The sequence below is a fragment of the Ixodes scapularis genome, unplaced genomic scaffold, assembly GCF_016920785.2.
Source record: "Ixodes scapularis isolate PalLabHiFi unplaced genomic scaffold, ASM1692078v2 PGA_scaffold0__279_contigs__length_252992795, whole genome shotgun sequence".
NCBI classification, from domain to species: Eukaryota; Metazoa; Arthropoda; class Arachnida; order Ixodida; family Ixodidae; genus Ixodes; species Ixodes scapularis.
The window spans coordinates 37664964-37691544 of NW_024609835.1; the positions used below are offsets into that span (position 1 = coordinate 37664964).

The following is a 26581-nucleotide window of genomic DNA, read 5'->3' on the forward strand; positions in this document are numbered from 1 at the left end:
TTTTTGCTAAGGTTAGCGGCATTTTTGCTTGTCGCTGATGATACTTTCATTTGCATTGGTCTAATAGCTCTGATGACATGCATGTATAGTTTTCTCTCCTGACAATGTTTTCCTTTGCTTCGTCGTGTTTTTTTTTTTTTTTCTACTCTTGCATTTTGGCGATCCCATTGTTCTTTTTTATTCTTTTAGGGCGTCATCACACAAGCCTTTAGCTGGCTTTGATGTGCCCATACATATAACATAGCATTTCTGATGGGCAAATAAAATTATTATTATTATTATTATTATTATTATTATTATTATTATTATTATTATTATTATTATTATTATTATTTTGGCAGCGATAACTACACAACATGTGGTTTAGAGTACGTCAGAACCTCCCCTAGCTTTGGGAAGCCTGTGCGAATCTGCAGCTTCATCAGGTGGTGCGTCGGGGAAAATACGGAACCGACTCTATTGAGCCGTGACTGCGCGCATTCAGGTATACGCTTCGCTGGCTCCACTCAAGAGCCACGCGCACACAAAACAAGAAAAAAAAAAAAGACAACTCTAGTGTACATGCAAAGCGAAATCCAATCAATTATTCGCGGGAAACAAAACAAAAAAAAAAAGAGAAAAGGAACTATGGCAAGATAAAGCGCTTTGTTTGAGGACCAACAAAGAGAAACACGGTTTGCTCGACGCGAAATTAAGCTACGCAATAGAGAGTTTTAGTAAATCGTCCCGATACCCCCGATAGCCCCGATAACGATACTATGCATGCGCAAGGGAATCGGTGGCGGAGTATCGGGTATCGTTATCGGAGTCATGGGAACGATCTACTAAAACTCTCTAATAAAGCGCACAACGACCGCAAATGATTTGCTGCGGTTGCACTGGTTCACTTTCCACGGTTTTTCACACTGCGTTCTTATTGTCACTCCGAGTTGTACATAGTGCCGAGCCGCCGAGCGCGATGAACGAGTGGCCAAAGGTGTCCAATCAGAAAGACACGAATGCACGAGTTCCTCAAATCTACAGCAAAATGCTTTGTTTTGTGTAAGCGTTCACACAATGCCAGCACTGCAGTCCTACGATCGCGCCATTTCTTGCCACAAAGCAACCTGAAGTCGGGGACGTTCCCTTTGAGTGAGGGCGAGACTTTTCGTAGATCGTCCGCTGCAGATTGCGTGTACTGAGGGCGTGTACTCAATCCGTGCTTGGAAGTCACAGGGTGAGCTACCCCTCAACGCAAAGCTCTTGCGCATGATCTGCAAAAAGTCGTTCGCGCACGCATGTTGCAGCGATCACAGCTAAGCATGCGCATGCTTATTGCTTCGGAAGACAAGCAAAGCACGCGCCATACGCACCTATGCTGAAAATGGCAGCGTCCGCAAGGCGTTGTCAGGAATAGGGTGCCTTCATGTGCGCTTTGCTTCGGGTTTAGACATCTGGCAATTTTGTTCCCACTTTTACATTTATTTCTTTGTTCAGAAGCGCGTGAAAGAGCGTGTCCCTGCACGCGTCTGTGGCGCTGACTGTGCTATGGCGACATTTTGTTTTCGTCGATTTCTTTGTATTTTCCCCGTGAGCGCGTGCTGTCGGCATCCGGTACTACAAAGAGTGGCATCACTCTAAACAGAAGGTCATTGAGGCACCCTAGTCAGGAAGTAGTGGGGGGATCGGTGGTTGAGTGGGCTAGCGCACACCACCTCGGAGCACATGGGGCAAAAGCTCGCGCTGCAGAACTCAGGATCCTGGGCTCAACCCCCACCCCTGCCCGTTTCGATTTGGATGAGCATCGTACCCGCGTGTGCATACGGTCGTGTGTCACTACTGTGTAGTGCACGTTAAAGACCCCAGGCTAGCGGTTGTACTGCACTGGCTAAACTTGACAGCTGGGAGACTAGTCGCTCGTTGCATACGAAGTGCTAGGCTGTATGAACATAAACACAACCAATTTTTTTTGTTGTCAGGAAGCAGCGCAAGTTTTTTTTTTTTTTATCATTTACTTTTTTCCGAGCATACTCCAAAGAACTCACTGCTTCTGTCACGTGCTTCTACGCATTATACTCCGTTCACCTAGAAGCTCCGCCTTCAGCGCGAGCTCGCTGGCTTCCGCAATGCTTTGGTTGCCCGTGCCTGCGCGTTCACAGTTGTGCTAGCAAGGACTGAAAGCTCGCGCTGAAAGCGGAACTCCTCGTCTCAGCCAGAGCCATATATAATTCTGGTCTCGGAGAATACATGCAACTCCGAAAAAGCTGTGCCGACGAGCGCCAGCTGCGAATGGAAACGTCAGGAAACGGCTGCGGCGGTGGTGGCGCAGGAAGCCAACGATCGCCAACGACGGGCGCTCCCGCGCTTGAGTACGCATGAGCAGTAGCGAGCGGCATCCGGCGGCCGAAAGGAATGTCGTAACAAAAGTGCGGCCTTGGTTGCCTACGGTGGAAGGGTGAGCGCGCTCTGGCGGCTACGCCTGTCCTTACGATTGCCACTTGCCGCCTATATTATCGCTTGCCTGGACGGCCCATCTCTCAGAACGCTCGTAGCTGCCGCCGATAGCTGATATCGGACGCAATTGTGATTCTCGACGCCTGCTTTTTTTACGACCTCCGGAAGGACAGCTGGTAGGACGCCATGGGAGGTAAGTCTGTGATATCTGGCGCGTCCAGCGACGGAGTTTGAAAGGTAGTTGTTGCGAAGCGGCGTTGCAGTATGCCGGTAGTCGTGCAGCAAGGCGTTTCCTTTTGAAAGCTTGCTTGCAGGGGGGCGGATCTTTGCTCGCCTGTTGCAGAGTGGCGTTCGTTATGGCGGGGCACGTTTAAACTGGGCTTGTCGGCTGAGTGGACACGGTTTTCACCTTTGCCATTTACGTCCACGGGGGAGGCGAGACCAGAATGCAGAACGTTTGTGGAAAGTAGAAATACTCGACTTCTTAGCGGTCTTTCGACGGACGATAGGTTGTTGAGACGGTGCGAGCAAGATTGTTTATCGACGAGGAAAAAGCGGAGAGAAGCGGTCTCGTATCCTCCTATTCGCTTTGGCTTCGTCGTCTTCTGTGCTGTTTATTCGTATATTGTCGACGTGATTATGCCCACAGCTTCCACTAATAGGCACCTGTAGTATCCACATTCCCCCATTCCAATCTTGCGATTCGAAACCCGCAAACAGCCTAACCCGTTTCGCGCATGGTCGCTTTAGAAAGCGCACGATGTCCGCGCGATTTGTACGAGAACGCTAGAAATGGCAGCCTCCATTAGTCCTTTATTGTGCAAGTGTCTGAAACACCGTTTTAGTGTTCAGAATAACGACCCAGCACACGCTTATTCGTCGTCTTGAAAAGCTAAGAATGCTGCATTGTATGCCCTAACGCTTGAAATGGTACCGGTCATAACGCGCTTTGCTAAATGATTGTAGCACAAACGGCTCATGATTGTCATTGTAGGCGCAGTGGGTTCAACTGTTCCAAATGTAAACGCGCGAACAGCGGCGGGGAGGACTGCTTCTGTCACGTGCTGGCTTAGCCTTGCATTCATTTTCGTCATCTCTATGGTGTTCGCAGTGGAACATGCCGCTGCTATTTCCTGGTTTAGCGCTCAGTTTCAAAGCGGCAACTGCGTTGCTTTGTGAACCGTAAAATAACTCGCTCGACTCGTCGGTTTGGCTCTAAATGAACTTGCATCTTATCAGAGCAAGTTTCCATCGTCGTACAGCAGCAGTGTAGATGAAGCCGTGAACTAAAAAAAAAACAAGGTCATGCTAGAAAACGCCACGTTCGAGTTTACTGTTGCGTGGTGCACGTTAAAGGCCCCAGGCTAGCGGTTGTACTGCACTGGCTAAATTGCCTATCCACAGCTTGTCACTCGTCGCAACTTTAATGGCTGACCAACTACACGCTGTATAAATATCCCCATAACCCAATTTGCTTTGTTCACCGTGGGCAATCTTGTGCACTGGATATTGAGATAGTAACCCCATTACCTTACTTGTCTGTTAGCCGGACGCAAACCAGATACTCGCATACGGACGGCCGAACCCCGTAATGTGATTGGCTGATTGGTCTCCGCTGCCATAGAAATCGCCATTACGGTTCATTCAAAGCTTCGAAAGGGTCGTTCTGAACCAGTCGCGCCACGATCGCTATGGAGCATCGTATTGAAAGCGTTCCTCGCCAATATGAGAGTCTTTCACATTGTGCATGCCATCAACTTGCCATTCGAGCTTATCTCCACAAACCTTTACCACGGTATTATTGCGTATTCCGAGACGGGGTAATTTTTTTTTCAATGCGCCCAGGGGGGCTATGTTGCACGTTTTGGACTCCCAGGAGACTAGGGAGAAGGAAATAACGTCAACAACGCTCTTTGGATGTTGATTGGTGGAGTCGCTGATGACGCGTTGCGTGGTGCTGCTAAGATATGTTCATTCACACCTACGTCACTTCCTTCTCCCTAGTCTCCTGGGAGTCCGAAACGTGCAACATAGCCCCCCAGGCACATACCTCGCATGTGGTGGCGGTGTGAAAGTGAGCGGTGGTTTCGCCGGTGTGTGGATAACAAGATCTCTGTATTCAAGGAATATCTTCGCAAAGCAAACTGTTACCGGGAATTTGGATTGGCTCACAAACATAAGATGGCGACAATAAAATGGCGACCATATGTGGAGCTTGCCAGGCAAGTCCCTCTATAAAATTTACGCATACTAGTACCGCCAACCGTTATTGTGGAAACGCGGTTGCAATTGTCTATATTAGACGCCAGTCGTAGGCTCGTTCCAGACATCGTACTATCGAAACTATACTTCGTTTCACCTCATTTTAGACGCAGCCGACGCTACGACCTGATGGGACATGGCTTCAACAACGCACCATCATGGTGCTCATATTTATCTTTATGTTCTATCATAGTTAAACTAGTCTTGAACAGAAAAGGCTCGGGGACTTTAGCTTTTGACGCCGCTTTTGTATCCGCTGTTTCTCAGTTCAAGGTAGGAATAGTCGGACGCCGCTTCGTGGCGTCCGACTATTCGCTAAAGTGCCATTCGGTGAAATGTGGGCGTTCGCTAAAACGTCATTTGATCAAGTGATCGAGTGCCTCCCGTCTTGTCCAATGCGCATTGCTTTACACCACCTTGCTTCAGATCAATTCAACTGAGGACGTCCTGAATGTCGCCACTGGTGCATTACGCCTACACCATTTGCTTCAAAACTATTTTCACGATTGCTAGGTCATCTAAAGTGGAGACACCAGAGGCTCATCTGAGATAATAGCTTCCCGCATGTTTAAACACGCGTAAGAGTGACTCGCTGAAACCGTTCTTCCGTGTTATATACACACCACTACAGTTATTGGCGTTTTCCTTAACACGTTTCTGAGTGCAACTATTTTCCTCCTTTAGACTGCGAGGACGAATGCCCCGTCGGTTACCCGACGCCGCTGGATGCCATGACTAAGAGCCCAAGGGAGAAACTACTCTACGTTCCCTGCATCGTACCATCCAAGGATCGGCCAGACTACCTAGCCGTCATTTCTGTGGAATCGAAATGCTCAGACTGCTGCAAGGTATGGCTCATCCGCAGTCTTTAAAGGTTGACTACGATGCTAACAGCAATAGTTAGTCACTTTTGGAAGCTTAGCAGGCTTCTAATTCCATGTTTTTTTTTAATGTTTTGTACTTCCTGGTGCGCTGCTTTGGTCCCAATTCCTTCCCGAATGCCGCAGTTTTTTTTTTTTTTCCACAATGTGTTTGTGCACGTATGCTACTAACACGTTTCCGACTGGTTTAAAAGAAAAAAAAAAACTGTCGCCGGTCTTTATTTTTATGGAAGAACCTCGCTTTCGCACGCTTCAGATTTAAGTAGGTTTACGACTATACACTTCAGTCAATTAGGCCCCGGATGATACTCTTCGTCAGTGTTACTGTCACTCTCTGTGCGTTTACATTTTACACCCTCTGACTGATGTTAAGCCTGCTACAAATGTTCATTACTGATTGTGAAATGTTTTTATCGTCTTGGTTTGTTCGCTTTCTTAAGCCAGTCCAGTTGAGCTTGTATAAATGGTCTCACCATTAGCAGACTTTCAAATTATGGCTTTCTGGAAATCTTCCTATTTTCAAACATAAAATTCAAGGCTAGGTCTCTAATGTTTGATGGTATGAAAGAACTAAACATTAAAATTCAGGCGCCTCCTTGGCTGTTTCTCTAATGCCTTCTATAGTTCAGAAACCTCCGAGGAGTGCCTCTGGTTTCACCAAGGATGCTTCACGTTGCAGGTCATCTACCGGCTGCCGATGCCCCACAAAGGCGACGAGCTTCATCACATGAACTGGAACACGTGCAGCAGCTGCCTGGGTTGTCCCAACAAACGTAGAGACAAGCTGATCCTTCCAGCCCTGAACAGCGACCGCGTCTACGTAGTCGACCTCAAGGATGACCTCAGAAAGCCCAAGCTTAAGAAGGTACGCGCATTTTTTTCAGATGTTTTGGGTGGAGCAGGGGAATGTCCGACTCGCAACAAGAGGCGCTAAGTTTCGGTGACTGGCAAACGTGGTTGTATGTACAATGTCGATGTCCTGCTCGGAGTGTGGCCGGGACGGCGGGAGGTGAAGTCTGCTGGGAACGCGTGCTGGGTAAACGGGCCGGTATTTTGAATGACTTTTATTTTTTGTCTCTAAGAATGGGTAAGCGATAAACTGCATTTCAATTTCACCTACGCCTCTTCACCGAAATGACATCGGCATAATTGTATTGCGATTTGTCAACTGCTGGGAATATTACCATGGGCCTTAAGGCCCGTTCACACTCTTGCGACCGAGTACGACTGAGAGAGACGAGATCTCTTACAACTTCTTAAATGTTTCTAGAATGACGGAACACACTGACATTGTGGCGCCATCTATGCGGTGACCCTAGAACTGCATTTCACAAAAGCGAAGGTTTTGCGGGATTTCCGAGGTCAAATGTGCGTAATACCCATAGAAAGGCTCGTTTATAACATTGACAAAAGTTTTTCGAGCCAAAAAAGAAAGGATATTGCGCGAGAAATAAAAAAAAATGTGCACAACTTCCTGGCTGTCTGTCCCTTTTTTTATTTACTTAGACAGCCATTGCGACTCGTCTGTCCTAATGTTTTTACCTGAGCGTCATGCCTCCCGTCTGCTTTTAATATTTCACTTTTTGTTCACTTCGCTTTTTGGTTTCCTATTGCATTTAAAATAGTTCCTCCCAGGAAGCTTCTTGGCGTTTCTCTACCTTTACACGTCCTCATCCCGCCAGCTCTTAGGTTTACGTCCTCGTTTCCCCCCTATTTCATACTTTGGGAATCTCTTGTTCGGGCAGCTTAGTAAGCCTTGTGCAACTTTAATCCATCTGAATATCTTCAGGTACTCATAATAACTACCCAGGCTTCTTGAACCCTCCTCATCTATTTTCATTGTCTCGAGCCTGCTATATTCTATTTGACACCGGTCTTGAATCTATCGTAGAATGTAAACTACCAGTTTTTCATGTTTCTTGCATTAATATAAGTCGTGTCTTTCACACTTCTCCAGTAGCGTGTTTCCTGTTGAATCTGTCTTCCCGCCCAGGTCCACTAGATGGGCATTCATGTCCTTTAGGATAATTGCTTAGTGATCTAGTTCAGTAATGTCCTTTAAAATGCATTCTACCATATTACTGTTCTCCTCTTTATCATTGTCTAGTGTCCAAAGGTGCGCAAACTCGAGGACTTCCTAAAGCCCCTGCTTTCTTTTCTTGACTCTGTACCGATTTGCATTTTTTTCTACAACTTTGCGATCCCGCCTCCTTGTTTCCTTCTGTACTATTGCATTTTCCCCATACTTAATCAGGATGGCCAGTGTTTCTTAGTCTTGAGTTGCATTTCAACTAACCCATATACCATTAAATGCCCCTGTCTTGGTTGCTCTTTTGTCTTCTACCATTTTAAACTGTTCTTGCCTACCTGAGTGTTTATGTCTGTTATATTTGCTCTGCATTTGTACCCAAGTTTTTCGCTCTTACACATTCCATGTCACTTGCTCTGGTACTTCTCCAAGTTGAACTTAATTTACACTGGAGCCCTCAGGGCTCCGGGACTCCCCAAGAAATCTTCATGACATCCAATCATATCCCCTATTGGGCTACCTGTGGTTCCACTGTAGTGGATACCCCATGCAAAAGTGCCGAAGCCAGCCTCACACACCACCGTGTTTACTTCCGATGCGCCGTACTGAAGTCCATGGCTCGTCCCCCTGAACACATGGTTAGCTTCCACCACCCGCTGCTCTGTCTGAGAAGACCGTCCCCAGACCTCCGAGATTGTGCATATTTGCACATGCACCCTCTCGGAGACGTCCCTTGGCTTACGTACCCCAACCTTTGTGTCTGCCGAGGTTCTCGCTCATTCCATTCAACACATTGAGTCCCGCATGAACTGTTACGTTCTATCCCTCCATCTTACACCAGAACTGTTCCTTAGCTACGGCCTTAGCGTCTACGGTGCACTTTCTGCCTGTGCCACTAAGTTTACCCTTCAGACTCCTTTTGCCATGGTCAGTAGGCCTTCTATAACCATATGCTACGTTCCAGTCTCCTAATGCCCCTGCACTCTTAACCTCCAACTGCCAGTCTTCACTCACTTTCTCTCCGTCACTGCCCTGCAGCTGACTCCCTACAGCTATCTGCCCTAACTCACTTTGTGGCTGCTGGTTTATTGCCGCGTCCTTCACTGCCCCGCTGGTAACCTGCGCCACTACGGTACTGTGGGGTTGAGGGGTCACTCCCGTACCGCTGACTTCCACCTGTTCTCTAGCGCTTCCTTCCCCTAAAACTGCCCTTCCGCTACGTTCGCTGTCTCCTCCCTCCTCAGCTGCTCAAACTCTGCCTTGCAGATTTGGAGCAGCTGAGGGAGAGAAGGAAGCCTTCCAGACCGGGTATAAAGACAATCTAAGGACTGTCGTGACGCGAGGTATATAGGTGTCCACCTTTGATGTTTTTGTCCTTAATTGTGCAATTATTTTAGACGGCATATTCGAAGGTCTATTTTATTTAGCTCTAACCACAGCATCGGTCCGTTGGACAGGTAAATATATGGACGGCTGTTGCTGTGGTAGATTTGCTTGCACTTTTCATCGTGCTTTAGCGTGACGACCCAATGAGCCTCCAGGGCTAATTATTCAGAATACCTGTTGCATCGCGTTCAGCCCATTTAGCGACCAGCGTTAGCGAGATGGCTCTGGTACGTATAGAGTGGTGTTTCATGTACATGGTAGTGTTTTTTTACCTACCTTGTATATTTCTGTCCTAATTATTGGACCCTTGATGTTCTCGGTTGGCGAGTTAGTTGTGTACTTCTCGCCGGATGACCTAGTTCGTTGACATTCGGTTTTACGTCTCGACCAGGTCCTGGAGCCCGAAGAAATGCACAAGCTAGGCCTTGCCACGCCTCACACGCCGCACTGTCTGGCAAATGGGAACATCATGATCAGCACTATGGGAGACCCCCAAGGCAATGGCAAAGGTAAACCACACAGTTCAGGCCCTCCGTATTTGGCAAGACATTGCTAGAGCACTGGTCTCTGATTTTGAACAGATTCCTTGACTTAAACTAAATGTCACCGTAACCTTGAGGTGTCTAGACACACTCGAGAGGACAAGACCGTCCTTGTGCTTCATTTTACTCATTCCAGGCTTGCATCTTTAAAATGAAGCCGTGCTTTCGATGAATTGTTTCGATGACCAGCTTCTTTTAGTATAGGATTATTTATTGAACAAGATCCGCACATGTTTGTAAACACAATTGTCAGATTTTATTTTTCCAAGTCTCCTTTGAAGTAGCCACGTTCATAACCTTTTCTTCAGTGGTACGCTATCAATAACAGGATTTCCAGTTAAGTGGCGCTTACCCTGGGTGTTCGTTGCCAAGCGTTCGTCTCTTCACGCGGACCTCTCCTTTCTCACTTCACCCTAGGTGGCTTCTTTATCTTGGAGGGCGGCACCTTCAAGATGCTGCCTGCAGTCTACAAGAGCGAGTGCCAATACGCAGACTTCGGCTACGACTACTGGTACCAACCAAGGCACAACGTGATGATCAGCAGCCAATGGGGTGCCCCGTCCGCCTTCAAGAAGGGTTTCGATGTCGCGGACATAGCAGCCGGTGAGATTTTTCTTCAGCAGCCGCTCCGGCTACATAGATGTTCCTGCTTTTAGTTTCTACACTTCTAATTCCTGCGCTGATGTGTTCTGGTAATATTAATGCGTATGCAGGTTCACATAAGCCGCTATGTAGTCGTGCAGTTCAGTCACGCAGGTGTTTTTTTTTTTTTTTTTTCAATGTTACCGTTATTTCTGTTACAATGCTGCCTGAATAAAAAGTTGCGCGCTCGAAGGGTTCTTAGTGTCGGAAACGAGGAATGTTTCTGTGTATTTGCTATTTTATTGTTGATGTGTGCCTGCTTGTAGAAATGCGCTAATGTTTTTGTACTTTGTTCACTTTAGTTGAGCTTGTGGAAACGTCAAGGAGCGCCTGTTTGCATTAGCTATTCATAAATGCTGCTGGCTGTATTTTCTCTATCAATTTTAAGGCATGCTCTTGGCGCATAAGCGCCTCGTAGAAACACTACCTGCGCGCTCCTTCATTTGTCTTCCATAAACCTGCTTGAAAATGTAATTCCTCGGTCGAAGAACAGTCAGAAGCACCAAGTCATGGCGTTTTCAACAGTGCTCGTACCTCCCATTTAATCGATTTCTTCACGACCTTTGAGTTGGATTGTTTCAGCCTTACAGCAATTACAAGGTATTGCCTAAAGCGGCAACGCCTTTGTCTTAATTGAACGCTTCTAAATCGAGGTCACGTGTATTTAAGAGACGGGGAAGATGTTGAATTGACAGGAGGAGAAAGGTGTTAAGATTTTCTTAGCTCTAAGGCTGTAGCAGGGACTCGGTGTGAATTCCGCTGACTCGTATATTCTACTTGTGGTAATCGTAACAATGTACACAAGTCAAACTATGACTTGTTCTGCTCAATTTGGCCGTGGAAGTTGGCGACCGTGCAGCAGTTTCTTCGGGACGCTTTTTTATAAATTCACGCCATATAACATATTTCGTGTTACAAACGTACTTATTCCTGTCTTTATAGAACTGGGTGAACATATAGATACTTTGTGAGTCCGGTAGAACAATGAAATTTCCCAACTGTTGGCGCCATTACCAATCCAACCAAAATGCAAGCACTCGCGCGAAGATTCGGATATTGCAGGTGAAGACCGCAAGCCCGACTCTACTGACTACATTCCTATACTCGAATGTATAGTTTGAAAAAGAGCTATAGAGGTCGTTGAAAAAAAAGTTTGAGGTGAATTGCAAAGCATTTTTATCGTGTCAATCTGAATATCACGTTAGTTTTTCCCGAAGATGTAACTAAACGCGAGAAAACACGACAACCATCCACAAGTCGTTAGTCGTACGCAGATCGTTTGGCCGCCAAACGCGTGTCGCTCTTGTGGACAGCGCGTGCGAAATTTTTCCTCGCACTGATGCCAGTTGTGACGTCTTTTCTGACTTAGAATGAAAAGAGTGCGTATACATAGCTTTGTTAGGCGCTGAAGATGCGCGAGAGCGGAGATTCCGAGAACTCTGTATGGGACGTCACTCTCCAGAAAGGAAACTTCAACGGTACTTAAAAAAAAAGAAAAAATGTCTGGAGCCTTCGTGCACCAAATTGAAAAAAATCTCGATGATATTTGTGGTCCTAAAGGCAAAATGCGAATTTACGTTTTTTCCCCCTCGAATACAGGAAGTCTTGAGTTTCCCTTTCAGCTACTGAGCATTGACACTAACCAATGCAAATGTATTACTCCCGGTTGTAAATAAAAAAAAATAACAAGCACGTTTTTTTTTCAAATGTTTTGGTGTTTTGTTTGCGCCAAGCGTGCGAAACATTCGCATTCGAGAAAAACCCCGTAATTTTCGTGTTGGTGGAATCCCGTTGTCGGTTGCCTCAGACTTGTTTCCGTCGGTTCATTTGTCTTTCCTCTGTGTCAAAGGCAAATACGGGACGAGCCTGGTCGTCTGGGATTGGCCAAAGTTGAGCATCCAGAAGACGATTGATCTTGGCATGGAGGGCCTGATGCCCCTGGAGGTTCGCTTCCTGCACAATCCCGCCGCTTCCGAAGGTTTCGTGGGCTGCGCCATTGGCAGCACGGTCTGGCGCTTCTTCAAAATCGCGGTGAGTCTTCTCGAAGACGCAGACATTAATGCGAAGAAAAGCGTTAAAGCTGGGCTTGCTTATATTTATACTCCGGAGCTCGAATTGCCCTCCGAATTGGGAGGGGTGGCTGCTGCCGTCTATCGTCGAGTATACTCTTTCCGAGACAGCGGAGACGGCCGTTTCCGCTCTGTCGGCGAAGTCTGTTTCTCGGCGCAGCCTTCGCCCTCGGCGCTGCGTGACAAAGTCGCCGTCCCAATGCGCACACATTTTTTTTTGTCGCGGGGTTTCCACTACGCTAGAGTAATAGTTCGCGCTGCAGGTATGCAGTTTGCTTATACTCAGTTTCACACTCGATTTTTGATGTGACGGTATGTGAATCACTGGAGCCAATAGAGCAGCTTTAAGTGCATGGTGTGTGTGCTATCGGCAGCTAAGCCAACCACAGAGGAAACGCGAATCGATGGCACGTTCACTTTCCATGACTGCGCTTCGTAGAGGATGGTTGAACAAGGCCGCAATCACCGTAACGTTGGCTTTTGGCGCGGCTTGCTAGGCTCCCGTAGAGTTCCTGTATAGGCTCCCTATGGGAGCCAGAGTTGTGTGTTCATCCCCGTAGCGCAGTCTTTCCTGCATGGCATTAGGAGCCTGCTACTCACGTGACTGAGTTCGGCGAATAGCGGCGCCGGGCGTTCGAGGCGCGCCTCGCGCTCAAAAGCAGGGAACGTACACCAAGGCGCGTGCAGCGTCTGCTTTCCTGCATGACATTTGAGTTGTGGTCGGATCTGCGAATAGCGGCGCGGCGGCATGTGAAAAACACTCTCAAATCTGGCTCTCGTAGGAGGCCTATACAGGATCTCTAGGCTCCCATAGCGTCGGCTGCCGTCAGAGTTAATGTGAAGCGAGAGTTCTGTGTGGTCTCGTTTGGTTCCTGTTCAGGATCACTTGAAACATCGACGTTGAATTGCAGCTCAACTCTTTCCTGACCACGGAAAGGATCGGTGCAACCGCTTTTATTTTCCTATCTAATTTAGACGTGTTCAAAAATACCCGCATCAAAATGTGGCCAAATAGTTTTCATTTCAAAAGAAACGGAGGTTGTGCTTTGCCTTGGTTTTGCCATAGCCTCGGTTGTAATTCCTTCATATTTAGCGTTTTTGTCCGCCTTGTTTGGAACATTAAACGTGCACGCCGGCTAAGGACAGCATTGGAAATAGTGGGGATGATTACCGACAAGCATCTCTTAAGCGACACGTAACACAACTTGGTGTTTACAGAGCTCTAAAAATATGCCACAGTACACCTGAATTAAGTCGATGCCATCTTTGTTACGACGACTGGTGCAAGCATTTAGCCGTGTTGGATGGGTGCAACCACTGTTCTACAAGGCTATTCGAGAGTCCAACGGCTTGTGGTAATGCTCACACCTACGTTGAAACGAAGCTACAGTTCTTCGACTATCCGCGGGATTGTGAAACATAACTCTCCGCATTAAATTTAATTTCTTGATGGCTCTTAAAAACCATCGACCACCGGTGATCGACGTTGAATTGATGCGCTAACTCGGGTCGCTTGCACCACATCTGCGATTTTCTGGAATCAACGGGACTTGTCAGAAGCGCACGTTGTCCGAATAACTTCCACTGCTGCGGTGTCTGAACACCGACATCTCTTAGTAGGTTTTGCATGATTTTATGTGAATCGCGTTTCTGACTTCGCAATTTCCAGACCTGAAAGATTAATTCCAAACTGAAACAAAGCTTTGCTCTCTTTTCACAACCCAAAGTTGCTGGTTTGGCGCCGCTTTATTTTTTTTATTATTTAAATACACTGTATCGTTTTCTGCTGCTTTAAAAATGGCAGCCTTTAGTAGATCTTCCCTCTTTGTAAACATAGCGCTCATGTTATTCTCTTTTGTTTTCACCTAGGATGGATGCTGGGACGCCGAGAAGGTTATCACTATTCCCCCAAAGAAAGTGCAAGGTTGGCTTTTGGACGAGATGCCCGGTAAGTGCAAGATGCGATTTCCCCCCCTTCTCCGTGCCCGCATCTTATTTCAGACAGCAGAGACAGTCCGTGTTTACTTCACGCGACCTCGGGGTCGCTGTGACTAATGCGTTCTCGTTCGTCGTAGATTTTTTCATTACTGTTTTTGTCCAATTCTTGTGATCGCGTGTATAACTTTATCACTCCTAAGTGTCATTCAAATATTGTGTCTGCCGTTCATCATTCACCACTAACTGCAATGCAAAGCTTGGTAGGCGCCGCTCGCTGTCCGATTTCCCAGCGTCGATCGGACGTAGCAAGGCGCCTAACAACCAGTACATTCGCTTGCTGTCGTGGCGGTACATCTAGGGGGAATATTGCGCGTTTTTATTTCTGCTTCTCAAAACAATACTGTCGCACAGTCAGTTTAGGCGCTCTGACAAAGACATCGACTACTTCTGATCGATTTTATGTATGAAATTCACTGGACTTCACACATTTGAGAGCGCTGTCGACGGTCTTGACGGTGTCTAATGCACGTTGCAATAAAACTCGATGCAGCTCGCCGTCGGCACTCTCAAAGCCTCGCACACAGCTATGTCCACCAGAGAATACTCCCCATGTGCGTGCGTACTGTAGCTTAGATTGACATGTCAAATGTAAATAAATAGATTGGATTCATTCCACTTGTCCTTCCCTCGCCACCAGCCGTAATCACGGACATCCTGATTTCCCTGGACGACCGCTTCCTCTACATCGCTTGTTGGATCCATGGCGATGTCCGCCAGTACGACATCTCGGACACGAGACACCCCAAGCTCGTCGGGCAGGTGAAGTGGTTACTATTGTGTTTCTTCGCGTAGCGCTAAGGAACGGCAAACATTGCGTGAACATTTTCTTATATAAGAAAAACCGGCGTAACCTCGCTGTTTGGATTTCTAGTTAGCAACCTGCCCGTCAATTCAATTTGCCAATAAGTATCATCCTTGCTAATTTATTTTCTGTTAAATAAAATAAATTGGTATTTTACGCTCATTGCAATTGCTTAACTGGTGACTTTCTCACTCTGCGTGCGTAGTGGTCGTAGTTCTACCACGCACCTATTTAATTCCTGATGACCTCCCTCTTTAATTTGGCGCAGTACATCGGCACAGGGATGGGCAAAATGCATGCAAATATGTATCGAAATACAAATGCAAAAATACTTCGTCAAAAAAGTATTTAATTACAAATCTAATTACATTTCTAGAAAAGCATTTAAATACAAGACACAAATATAACCAAATGTATTTGGTCTCCTCCAAATACTTTTCCAAATACATTCCTCAAAATGTGCGTCAGTGACCTCCGGGCACCTGCAACGGGTTTCTGGGTAACTCGTTTTACTTTTGCATCGCACACTCGGGAGTTAGTGTGCGATGCTCTAGTAACGTAATAGAAATATAATCACAAAAAAAATGTAATCAGCTTGGACGTAATACGTGAAAAAAGTAGAGCTCCAAGCAACTTTTTTGTCAATTACATTTTGGTATAGACCAACAAAAAAATTCTCTAGCTAGTGCTGCGCGTCTTTGTCTCGTTTCTATTGTTGCAACTCGCACCTGTTACGAAAATCTGAACGACCCGCGCACTTAGGATGTTCGAGGCAAAAATATAGATGGTAATCAGGCTGGAAAGCATCACAAGTTGTGACAGGCACATGTTTAGCCAGTCTGCCTGTGGACGTCGATTTCGTCACTATTCTTGCCCTGAACTAGCACCGTAATTACAGTCACTAAACGCTTGTGCTTGATTGAGATACGCTGCATTCGGTGCAGAACGTAGTTGTCTTCCTGCCCTGGACAGTGACAATAAATTTGAGAATGTATTTTCGCCCACAAAATCGTATTTAATTACAATTGTATTTGAAATTCCCACGTTTTAATATTTAAATACACACATCAAATACATTACCCATTTTGTAATTAAATACAAATGCAAAATAGAAAATTTTAAATACGTATTTCAAAGACTTGTATTTGAAATACTGCCCATCCCTGCATTGGCAATTGTTACTTGTTAAGAGTAACTTAATTTATTTTTATTTAGCACTTGGAAACTGAAGTTTCGGCGAGATACAGATATGGTCGAAGTTAGGAAAAACTTAGACACCAGTCATGTGAAACTGAAAACGGCTGCCAACGTTCCGCTGTCCCTTTGGAGTCACTAGGGCATTTTTTTCAGGTATCTCTCCCGTACACATTAGTAGGTCTATGTGTACGGGCTCATGACCATCGATGTCATGGTGTCACGTGACCGGCGGTGCGAAGTCGGGTTTCATGTTATGTCACGGTGTCAACAACGCTAATGAGTCTATTGATGTTCTCAATTTATACGACTTCGCGCAGTGAGTCCCGTGACGTCTCGGGGCCACGTGACATGACTTGACAGCATATCTTGACACCGTGACCATTTGCCACACGATTACACTGTCAATGCATCGAAAATTGTAGGTGTTCGTGGCGCTTTTGCATTGATATTCTGTATATTACGATTTCATCCATGCTTAGAAATTAAGCTGCCAATATTTTTTTCTGAAATATTTTATGGTACTTCACAGAGAAGTACCATCGACCGTTTTAAACCGCTTCCCGTTAACATTTTTTACGGTTCAGTTCCGGTTCAATTTAAAGATGACGGCAAAGACTTCGGTTCGGCTCCGGTTCGGCTTAAAATAAGTTTGGCTCCGGTTTACGGTTTGGTTCCGGTTGAGTGGTTTGTTTATTACTTTCTATGGTTGGCTCACTTTGAAAACTGACTCTTTACAGGTGTTCACCGGCGGGTCCATCTACAAGGGAGGTCCAGTCACGGTGATCCACGATGACGAACTCTCGGTGTGTTTGATCGGATAAACTGTCGTTGAAATCGCCGTTGCAGGTTATTCCCCTAGGCTAGCTAGTTTTCGTTTAATTTAGTAATAACGCGGCGACCGTCTGATGGCTCTATTGGCACTAGAACTGGCCTTAAAGAGCTTTCGCGAAAAAAAAAAAACTGATTGGTACGGATGTAATAGGAAGGATCGCACGGGTTGTATCGTGCAAATTTCGTACTTTCCGACGGTTAACCGAGCCGTATACGCGATGTATTTCAGCTGTCACCTGGCATGCAGCGATGTTCCGGCCTAGGTCATTGTTTTATGCAATGACCGGACACGGCCAGATCTCGCCGAAAGGGGACTCAATTTGGCGATGGGGCTCTTGTCGAACGGTCGTGTGGTCGTTTCGACAACACCTTTACACTTCTGTCGGACGAGATTCCGCGCATCTACATTCGGGGGCATTCGCCCGCGCGCAAGGCAGGCTGGAACAGCTCAACTTGGTTTCGATCACGTTCTCGGGAGAAGTATTTATTTTGTGCCCCCTTCCTAGTCTCTGGGACGCCGCACATTGAGGCAGCGTTGCCAGTTATATTTAGTATTTTTTCATACTGTCGCTTCGTTCTGTTGTCACCCTCAATTTTGTGTAACTGAACCGTTCAGCGACTTCGTTAACGATGACACCGGTATGCCAAAGGTTCGGTTTGGAGCCGGAACGAAGAGTTGCGAAATGTGAAGACCTGTGTAAGATGTCTGTCTAGTGTCATGAAATGCATATACCTTTTCCTATCAAGTCCTTTGAAGGACAGTCATCCCTACCGACCTGCCGTGTTCACCCAGCTGTTCAGGCCTTTTACCAGCCTGCTCGTAATTACTTGTTCTTTTCCCGTACGAACTTTGAAAACGGCCTCTATTGTGTGAACGTTTCAGTTCACCGCGATTGCCGGGCCTCTAAGGTTCCAAGTTGATAAATTTGGTGGGACCCCTGTTGTGCCCGATTCAACTTTATGCGATTTCACTTGCGCTTTCCAATTTGCAATGTCACCCCTGCAGCGAAAAAGGAAAGTTGTGGCACAATGACGAAAATATTCACCGGAGAAGGGGAACAAGAGGGACAAAGGACAAACATTTTGTGTTCCCCTTCTCCAGGAATTATTTTCGTCGTTCTTGTCCAGCTCGCTTGCACCTTTGCATTTCATTGCATTATAATTGTGGCACAAGCTGCCGTACTCTGCATCGCAAACAGAATCTTACTGTGCATCGTCGGGCTTAAAAGTTGATAGCAAAGTGCACGACCAAAAGAGTCGCTGTGGTCCGCTTTCCACGATTGGCCAAACCACGGGTATAAGATCGTTGTTACTCGACTTCGCAGGTGTTTTATAAACGCAATTGTTTCTAGCTTCAACTGGGCTTGTTTTAAACGCACCATTGAACTTCTCGTCGAATCTGATAAGTAGGGCCTCCGGCGTTTTTTTTTCTTTTTTAATCGTGCCTTATCTCTGCGTGCACGCTCGAACTAGACTCAAAGTTGTTGGGCGGAAAGGTCACCCTGCTGTTCTGGAGGCTACGGTATGCCGGGTTCCGCTTAAAATGTTTCAATAGTTCACTGTTCTTGCTCATTGCCGTGGAGCATGATTCTGAGCAAGCGAACGTGGCGAATTCTTCCTTTCAACCTCTAGGTTTCAAATTCTCGTTATTTTGGTATCGTATACGCTGCACAATTGCTTGCACTACGGACTGCGGCCCGGAAAATGTGTCTCCCCCGCGCAAGGTTTCAGGTAGAGGTGTTAAAACAAGCTTTCGGTTTGTGCATCGTGTTTTATTTTGCTTCGCACGTCTTCCAGGAGCAGCCCCCGCGTCGCGTCATCAAGGGCAAGCCCGTGCGTGGTTCGGCGCAAATGCTGCAGCTCAGCCTGGACGGGAAGAGGCTGTACGCCACCACTTCGCTGTACAGCGCCTGGGACAAGCAGTTCTACCCGGAGCTCTACGAGTGAGTGCAAACTGCAGCACGCTTTCCGTTCACCTCTTGTATTCTCGGTCAGTTGTTTCAGAAGTTTTGCGCGTGCCACGCTGTGGTGGCCGTTCAAGATGTACGACCACACGGGCGCCTATAGCCATACTACACTCTTGTGCAACGTTACGCTGATGTGGGTCAGCATAGCTGTAGTTAAGTGTGTCGGTGTATCTAGGGTAAATGACCTCGGTCACACTTGTTGTATTAATTCACCCTTTCCTAACCGTAATCTGTCGGAGATGGTTACTTTTGACATAGGTTCTGCGTTTCTTTTGAAGAGTATCTAGTTTTGCAACTGTTATCTTGTTAAATTAACCTCGCTGGAAACAAAGTTTGCCTAATATACATACTTTAACTTTAGGTTCATCACATGGAAAATTAATTTCTGGTAATTGAAGCGAGTTGTCTACGTTGAAAGTTTTCAAGCCTTGCCTCATAGAAAAGGGCTTTTTTGTACTCTTCAGTAGGCTATATGAGAGACTGCGTCAATTTCAGCTTTTTTTTCCTCTGTGTGAATGATACCAGCGTGGGGATCCAGGTATTTGTTTGTCCTGTCGATAGGACATATCAGTTCTGTTCTTAAACCACGTGTGTGTGCACTCATTTTCAAACATGTGGAAAGTCCTTGTGTCCCACATTGTTTCAATTTGCAGCATGGCACGCAGCTTCTCCCTTTATTTTCATTTATTGCTTGAACCTTTTCATTGTCCAGCAAGCGCAGATTTGCAGATTAATCTTGAAACGAGCTGATCGAAATCGAACCTACGTTGCGTACTTGCTACTTGTAAGTTTGTCTGAAACTACATATTGCGTGCAGGGTGTGGCGTAGCACTATCACCGGTTCCCCTCTCCAGTTTTTTTTCTGTATAGGACTGTGCTTGTATACGAGCATCAACCACGTCTGCAGAACTTGTTGCTTTTGCTTTGCATCAAAAACTTGCCTTTATCTTTAGACCGAGCTGTGAAAAACTATTTGTGTCGGCTTCCTAGTCCCAGTATTCTTCGTAATCCTCGACGGCGCAGGTTACTTAAAGCGTAAAGAACCACCAGCTATCCCTATTACAAGCACTGTTGCCAATGTCGTTTTCACTTTCAAGGCTGGACTTTGTGGCGCGCAAAGTGCGTCGAATTTTGCACGCCCGACTTTTCTCTGCTCGTGTGTTAGAACAGTGGTTGTTGCACCGCGCGTCAAGCGAACAGCCGGGCGAAGTTCGTCGGTTAAATCGTCGCATAATCGCTCCATGGAGTTAGGCCTTAACAATGTTGTGCCGTATGGCTCTTTCTTCCCCGCTACAACATCCCCTCTTTTTTCGGAGCTGGTGAAGCAAAGGTTGTTTTCCTGCTTTCGTGTGGCTAGGGTTCTTTTTTAACTGCGCCGTTGTTTTCACAGGAACGGCGCCATGATGCTGCGAATCGACGTGGACAACAAAGTGGGTGGTTTGACCGTGGACGAGCACTTCCTGGTCGACTTCGGGGATGAGCCAGAAGGGCCAGTGCTCGCGCACGAGCTCAGGTTCCCCGGCGGCGACTCTACGTCAGACATCTGGACCTGAACTCGTCTCAAATCGAATGTGCGGCGTCTCGTCACGCAAACGTTCTGCCGCCTGCCTTTTAAAGGCAGCTAACGAAACGTTTCTTGTACGTTAAGTTTTCTTGGTAATAAATGTTGTTTTGCAATATTTGGAATGTTCGATTGCTTGAGATTATCCCATTTTGAATTAAGCAGAGAAAATACGAAGGCTGCTGGAGGGGTGGAGACGATGTGCGCGTTCGTCTGTTCAGTCTTGTTTCGTTATTCTTGGGGGGTTGCGGGGAGACGGAAGTGTTGTCATAATACTAGCACAGGTTTAAGCGGCCCTGCCCTCCCAATGCTCTTGCGAACTGATTTCTTTCCCGGAAGGATCGTGCTTCTAATTAAAAATCATATATTTAATATTACCCAAATTGCGTGATGTAAAGAGAGTAAAATATAAAGTGGCTTGACTCGGTTCATGCCCTGACAAATTTACTTGACAATCTTACAGTATCATTCATCTAAAAACAAGTCTTAGTTGCGTTATCTAAATTACTTCATGGATACCTGAAATTTTATTTCATTTACACGTTCGACCACGGAGCAGATGACACCGCAACGGAGTCCTCAGCTAATCGCTCTAGCCACAATAAGCGACTTTAAGCGCTGGTTGAGTCGTATTCCTTTGTGGCACCAGGGTGCGCACACAAATAAATTGAATCACGCGCAACCGTAACTGAAGCCCAATAGAAATCTAGGAAGACGCGCAAAGAAAATCGTTGACAGACGGTATGTATACGTGCAGGTACGTCTTTCTATAAGTATACGTTTTCTTGGTATCGGTGTTTAGACGAGTTTGCTATCTCGCATGCACTCTCATGCTTCATTCAGTTCAGCAATATTGCGACGCGATGTTTTGAATGCTGAATTTTCGCAATCCCTTCTTCGAGCGCCTAGAACGCTGAATTATTTCGTGCAATATTTATTTTATTGTTTAGTTCTTTCCGGGGAAAGTGGTGACGCCTACATATGATTAAGGTTGCTGCCGCGCATCGCATAAGTGTTTTCCAGCTTTTACAAAACGGTCTTAATTCTGCATGGCGGTGCATCTTGAAACTTCCTCCATATTTTCGCGCACACATTGACGGGAATTAGGAACTCTAAACATAACCCCCGACGAATCGGGACCAGGTCGGATTACGCTTGAGTCCCGCACTCTCAGAAAAAAAGGGTGTATGTGGGTGTATCGCGCACCCTTACACCCCCCTTCGACTGGAGACACCCGGCGAGCGTAATCGCATTCCCGTCACACGAATCCTCCTCTCCCAAAGGAATCGGCGGGCGAGGCGAGGGTGTTGCCAGGTGCACCATTACACCCCTCCCCCTCCTTTCCTTTTTCAAAAAGGGGAGAGGGAGTGCTATCAGGAGAGCGCAAGAAAACAAACAAAATGCGCGCGGTAATAGAGTAGAGCGCGCGTCCTGATTAGCAGTCACTGGTTACACGTCATCCGACTGACAACCTATCACGATAGCGATCGCGTTTCGCGCGTTATCTGGCCTTCGTGTTGCTAGGAGACTTGACCTCCTCACCTCCTGCATTCCATCTCGGCGTGCTTCGGCGGCCATACTTTTGCTTCGGCTGGCGGGTGACATCGCCTTTGTTCATTCGCGCTATTTTGAATTGCGTGTTTTTTTAGAAGGTGGTTGGACAAAGCGGATCGCGTTCACGAAGCGATGCTTGGCACGTAGCTGCACTGCAGTCACAAACCAAGATGTGCCCGCCCGATAAAGGTAAGTCTGCCGTTTACATGCACTCGTTGGATGCTGCGTTTTGCGAGGCATGGGGCCTGCTAGTTGGGGACGTGCTTTCCTTTTTCTCCTGTTTATGTAAGAGTTTCTTCGCTTTTGTATTTGTGGCATGTGTGCGCGGTGGCGGTGCCCGGTTCTCTGAGTGTACAGACGAGCACGACATCGCAGCTTCGAGACATTATTCTTGCGTGTAGAGCTGGCGTCATTCAGAGCAACAGGTCTCTATCGTTTCGCCAAAAAACACTTTTTGTGGACAGATGTTTCATGGACTGTTCGTCGACACTACCGTTCCATCGACAGTCGTTACGCGGATTTAGCGTTGTAGGGACATTTCGTCGCGGGTGTATCCTACACGTACTATCCGCTTCGTGGCAACAGTGTGAGGCAGCTCCTTACAGAAAAAAGGTAGTTTGTGCTGTCGATGAAGCATTCTGGCGATGAATCAACGCGTGTCTATAAAACGATCTGTCGGTGAAACGTTCGATTGCAGAGCAACATGCTCGCGCTTGTTACCGGCTTCGCTCGCACGTATGGTTATGCAATGCGATTTTCAGTGGGGGTGATGCAACTAAGGTGGCGCTTCAAGACAAGGCAGTTAGAGTTCTTTTATAGGTTCCCTACGGGAGTCAGAGTTGCGCGTTCCTCTTCTTAGCGCCGTCTTTCCTGCACGGCATGTTGATCCAGCTCCTCACGCGACTTTTGGGCCTCTTGGCGAATATGTGCTGCCACCTCGACACGAGGCTAAGTGTCGAGAAAACAACGCGCGCGCAAGGCTTCTCCCACCCGTTCTACACCGAAAACGTCAGCTACATCCTGTTCAACCATTGAGGCGCTGTGACCTAGATACTGCTTCCCCAAACTCGCCTTTGTCCCCATCGTGCGTAATCTTCCGCCCCCGAGGTCAACACAACAAAACCATATTCCCTCCCTCCTTGGCCACTTCGAAGAGGGAGAGGGTACTGGAACCATTGACTCTCGAACCGACGAGGCGCGCGGCGCGCTCAAAAGCAGGGGTGCGTACGGCTGGGCGCGTGCAACGTTACTTTCTTGCACGGTACGTGGTCGGATCTCGTCAAATAGCGGCGCGGCGGCACGTAGAAAATAGACGCGCAACTCTGGCTCCCGCAGGGAGCCTATACAGGAACTGGTACTCTAGTGCAGCATTGAGATTATAGGCTCCAGCCAGAGTTGCGTGTCTGGTTTCCACGTGCCGCCGCGCCGCTATTTGCCAATATCCGATCACGTGAGGAGCAGACTCCAAATGCCGTGCAAAAAAGCCACCGGTACGGCGGCTTCGCCGACGGTGCAAGCGCCTCGGTGTGCATACCCCCGCTTTCGCCTACTCCTGTCCTGTGTTGTCCCCCCCCCCCCCCCCTGCCACCCCCTAAAACAGCCGCCACAGGGCAGGTTAAAGACTGGCCGGCGGCGCCCAAGGGATACTAAGAGCACTCCCCCCCCCCCCCCCCCCCTTCCTGACTGGAAAACAAGTTGGAACGCCACTGACCGTACATATTCCCCACGAACTACACCCTCCACAATACAGATACAACTACACATTGTATCTGTATTCCTGAATACTTTTTCACCAGTTTCGCGGAAGTGTCTCGGGGATATAGCATTGCATAAAAGACAATGTATCTCAGTATCTGTATTTTTGGCCTTAAAGCAGATGTATCTCAGTATTCCCGAATACTTTTTGGAGTGTGTCTGCCCAGCCCTGGTTTATGGCACATTAATTTATTCTATCATTCTTATTATTTTCCAGGTACTTCGGGCAAATCAACCCATCTGAAGTGCGATACAAAAGTGCAACCAGTGGCATTGCACCGAAGTTGCGAACTCTTCAAGTGCTTTGACATCTGTGAGTGTACCGTCCTTCAATTATACTCCGTGTCACTAGTTGTGTGTAGTCCAGGTGAATGCAACGGCCATGCGAAGAGAGAAAAGGCGAGCACTAGGAAGGCATATGGGAGGGCAGGGCTGGGGGAGAGGGGGAAAGCACTACGAATGTTAGATAGGAGAGGAGGTTACTCTCCTCACCCGCCTTTCTAGCGCTTGCCCTTTCCCCTCTTCGGGCATTGCCTTAGCCTGTGCGGCGCGCAAGTAGTGACTCGGAATATATTCACCATTGTACAGATTATGATGCACTGGCAGGTAATAGATAACTGGGTAAAATTAATCTGCTCAGTGCTTGAAGACGCAGCTCGCGACTTGCTTGAACACGGCCCACAGGAAACCAACTGCAACCTCCCGTTCTCATAACGAGCATTACAAATCGCATGCATTATAATATGTCGCTAATAGACCGATCTCACCAGCTAGTTTGAGCACGCCACCGCTGCCGATATGCATCGTGGGAGCTGTAGTCTTTCTACACGCGCGACAACCATGCTGGAGGTTTGCGCGAGCAGACCACGAGGCAGCATGACCTGTCGCGTGAACTGGAGTGTGCCTCTTACGAACTGCAGTTATGGCGGCGTCACGCATGCGTGGAAAACTTGGTGGGATCAGTCTATTCATTTACGCTGAAAACGTAGCTATGCTCTTATAACATATCCACATAGTTAATGTAGTTTCGTTTTTATTTTTCAGGTGTTTAGTCTCTATTTTTCCTTTCCGTCTTTTTTTTAGTATTTAGCACCTGCACGACAATTCCGCTGGTAGGCTGCAACCACGAGCTCTTTGCCCAATGATGCATTTCAACTGCATGAACTATCGCTTGTCCGAAGCAACCACCAAAGATAAATTCATGAGCTCTGGATTCTCGCCCTCAGAAAATATCTCCAGTAAAATACAAGTATTCGCTCAGACTGGTGCTATCAGAAATTCTCAGAAAAGCAAAAGGCATTCTTTCGAGACATGTTGAGCTTGAATATATCCTGAGTGAAATAAGCAACGGCAACAACAGTGTACTTGTTCTCTTGTCCTCTTACAAAATGCCAGTATGTTGGCGGCAGTACCACTTTAATTCTTTTGATTGCATCAGGAAAGGGATAAGGGGAGCACTACAAATGAATCACGGCTAAAAATGTCACTGTCAAGATTGCAAGTTACAAAATGTGGAGAGCGCAAGGTCCCTTTAACAAATTTCTTGACCCCCATGCCTTACAGAAGCCCTCGATCTTTTGGGGGTGGGCTATCTGGCCTCTACACTCAAATGTGTTTGAGAGCACAGTTTTAGATGGTCCAAAATTTTGTTAAAGGAAGCTTGCATTAGGACACCTCTGATGTTGACATTCGTTTATCTGGTTAGGCGCCACAGTGCAAGGTTGCTTATGGCATATTTCGGCTAATTGTGCATTTTATTAGTAAAAAATAAACACAGTTGCAATAAGAAACAAGATGGCGTTGTCGAAAACCGCCAAAATCAGTTGTTTAAGTATATTGAAAACACATGCTTTTTATCTGTGTTTTCGGTTTGCCAGCCTTGCGCCTGTATCTAAACTGGTAAACTTTCCACCCCACTATTCTTCAATGGTGTGCAAAATATTTATGAAGTTGGCTGAGTTCCTGGTTTTTGGTAATGCTCATTAAGTAAGGTGTGGGGCCTTGACAGTGTCCTATATGTATCTAATCATGGTATACAACTGGGTTTTGCTTTTCAGGAATGCTCCATTGCTCTTTTTGGTGGTCAACACCCAAGGCACAAGACTAAAAGATAAGACATGCAAAAAGAAGAAGAAAGGAAACAAGCGACGTTTCTGGCGCATGCATTCAATGTGTATTTTTGTAGTATATGTTTCACCCAGTGTTTATGAGCAATAAATATGTAGGAACAGATACCAATTTTCGTAGCTTATTTTATAAAATATTGCATGATCCTAACAATATTATATTCGCAGGTGACACAAAAGCTCTCAATTGTATTTCAGGTTGACAGTTAGGACGTCAAAATGATGCCAGGCCACATAATGAAATGACGATAGAATGTGGGATTGCCAGCTTAATTGTTTTCGGGTTGACAAATGGGACATGAAAATGACACAAAACACCGTCGTTTGACGGTTAAAAGCTTGGAAAAGAGCTGCAAAGACATTTCCTGTCAATTTGATGAAAAATGTTCTAGTGTTAGTTTTGTTGACTTCGCACGTGTACACCTAAGAGTGGGGTTTATCGGTTCCCAGTAAGTGAGAACGGTGTGGAAAACGGTATATAAGTACACCTAAGAATGGGGTGTAACTGCATTCCCAGTAAGTGAGAGACGGAATATCTGTGCACCT

The 26581-nt window shown here is 46.7% G+C and overlaps 1 protein-coding gene across 1 annotated transcript; it reads left to right on the top strand.

Moving 5' to 3' along the window:
- The first annotated feature begins 2435 nt into the window (after positions 1–2435).
- LOC120850479 (methanethiol oxidase) lies at positions 2436–20718 on the top strand. The gene is made up of 11 exons (XM_040222983.3): positions 2436–2626; positions 5380–5543; positions 6256–6441; positions 9383–9500; positions 9951–10136; positions 12025–12206; positions 14114–14192; positions 14880–15001; positions 16979–17044; positions 18870–19015; positions 20430–20718. Exons 1-11 carry the CDS (start codon positions 2620–2622, stop codon positions 20590–20592), a joined length of 1419 nt encoding a protein of 472 aa, XP_040078917.1. The 5' UTR covers positions 2436–2619; the 3' UTR covers positions 20593–20718.
- The last annotated feature ends 5863 nt before the right edge of the window (positions 20719–26581 follow it).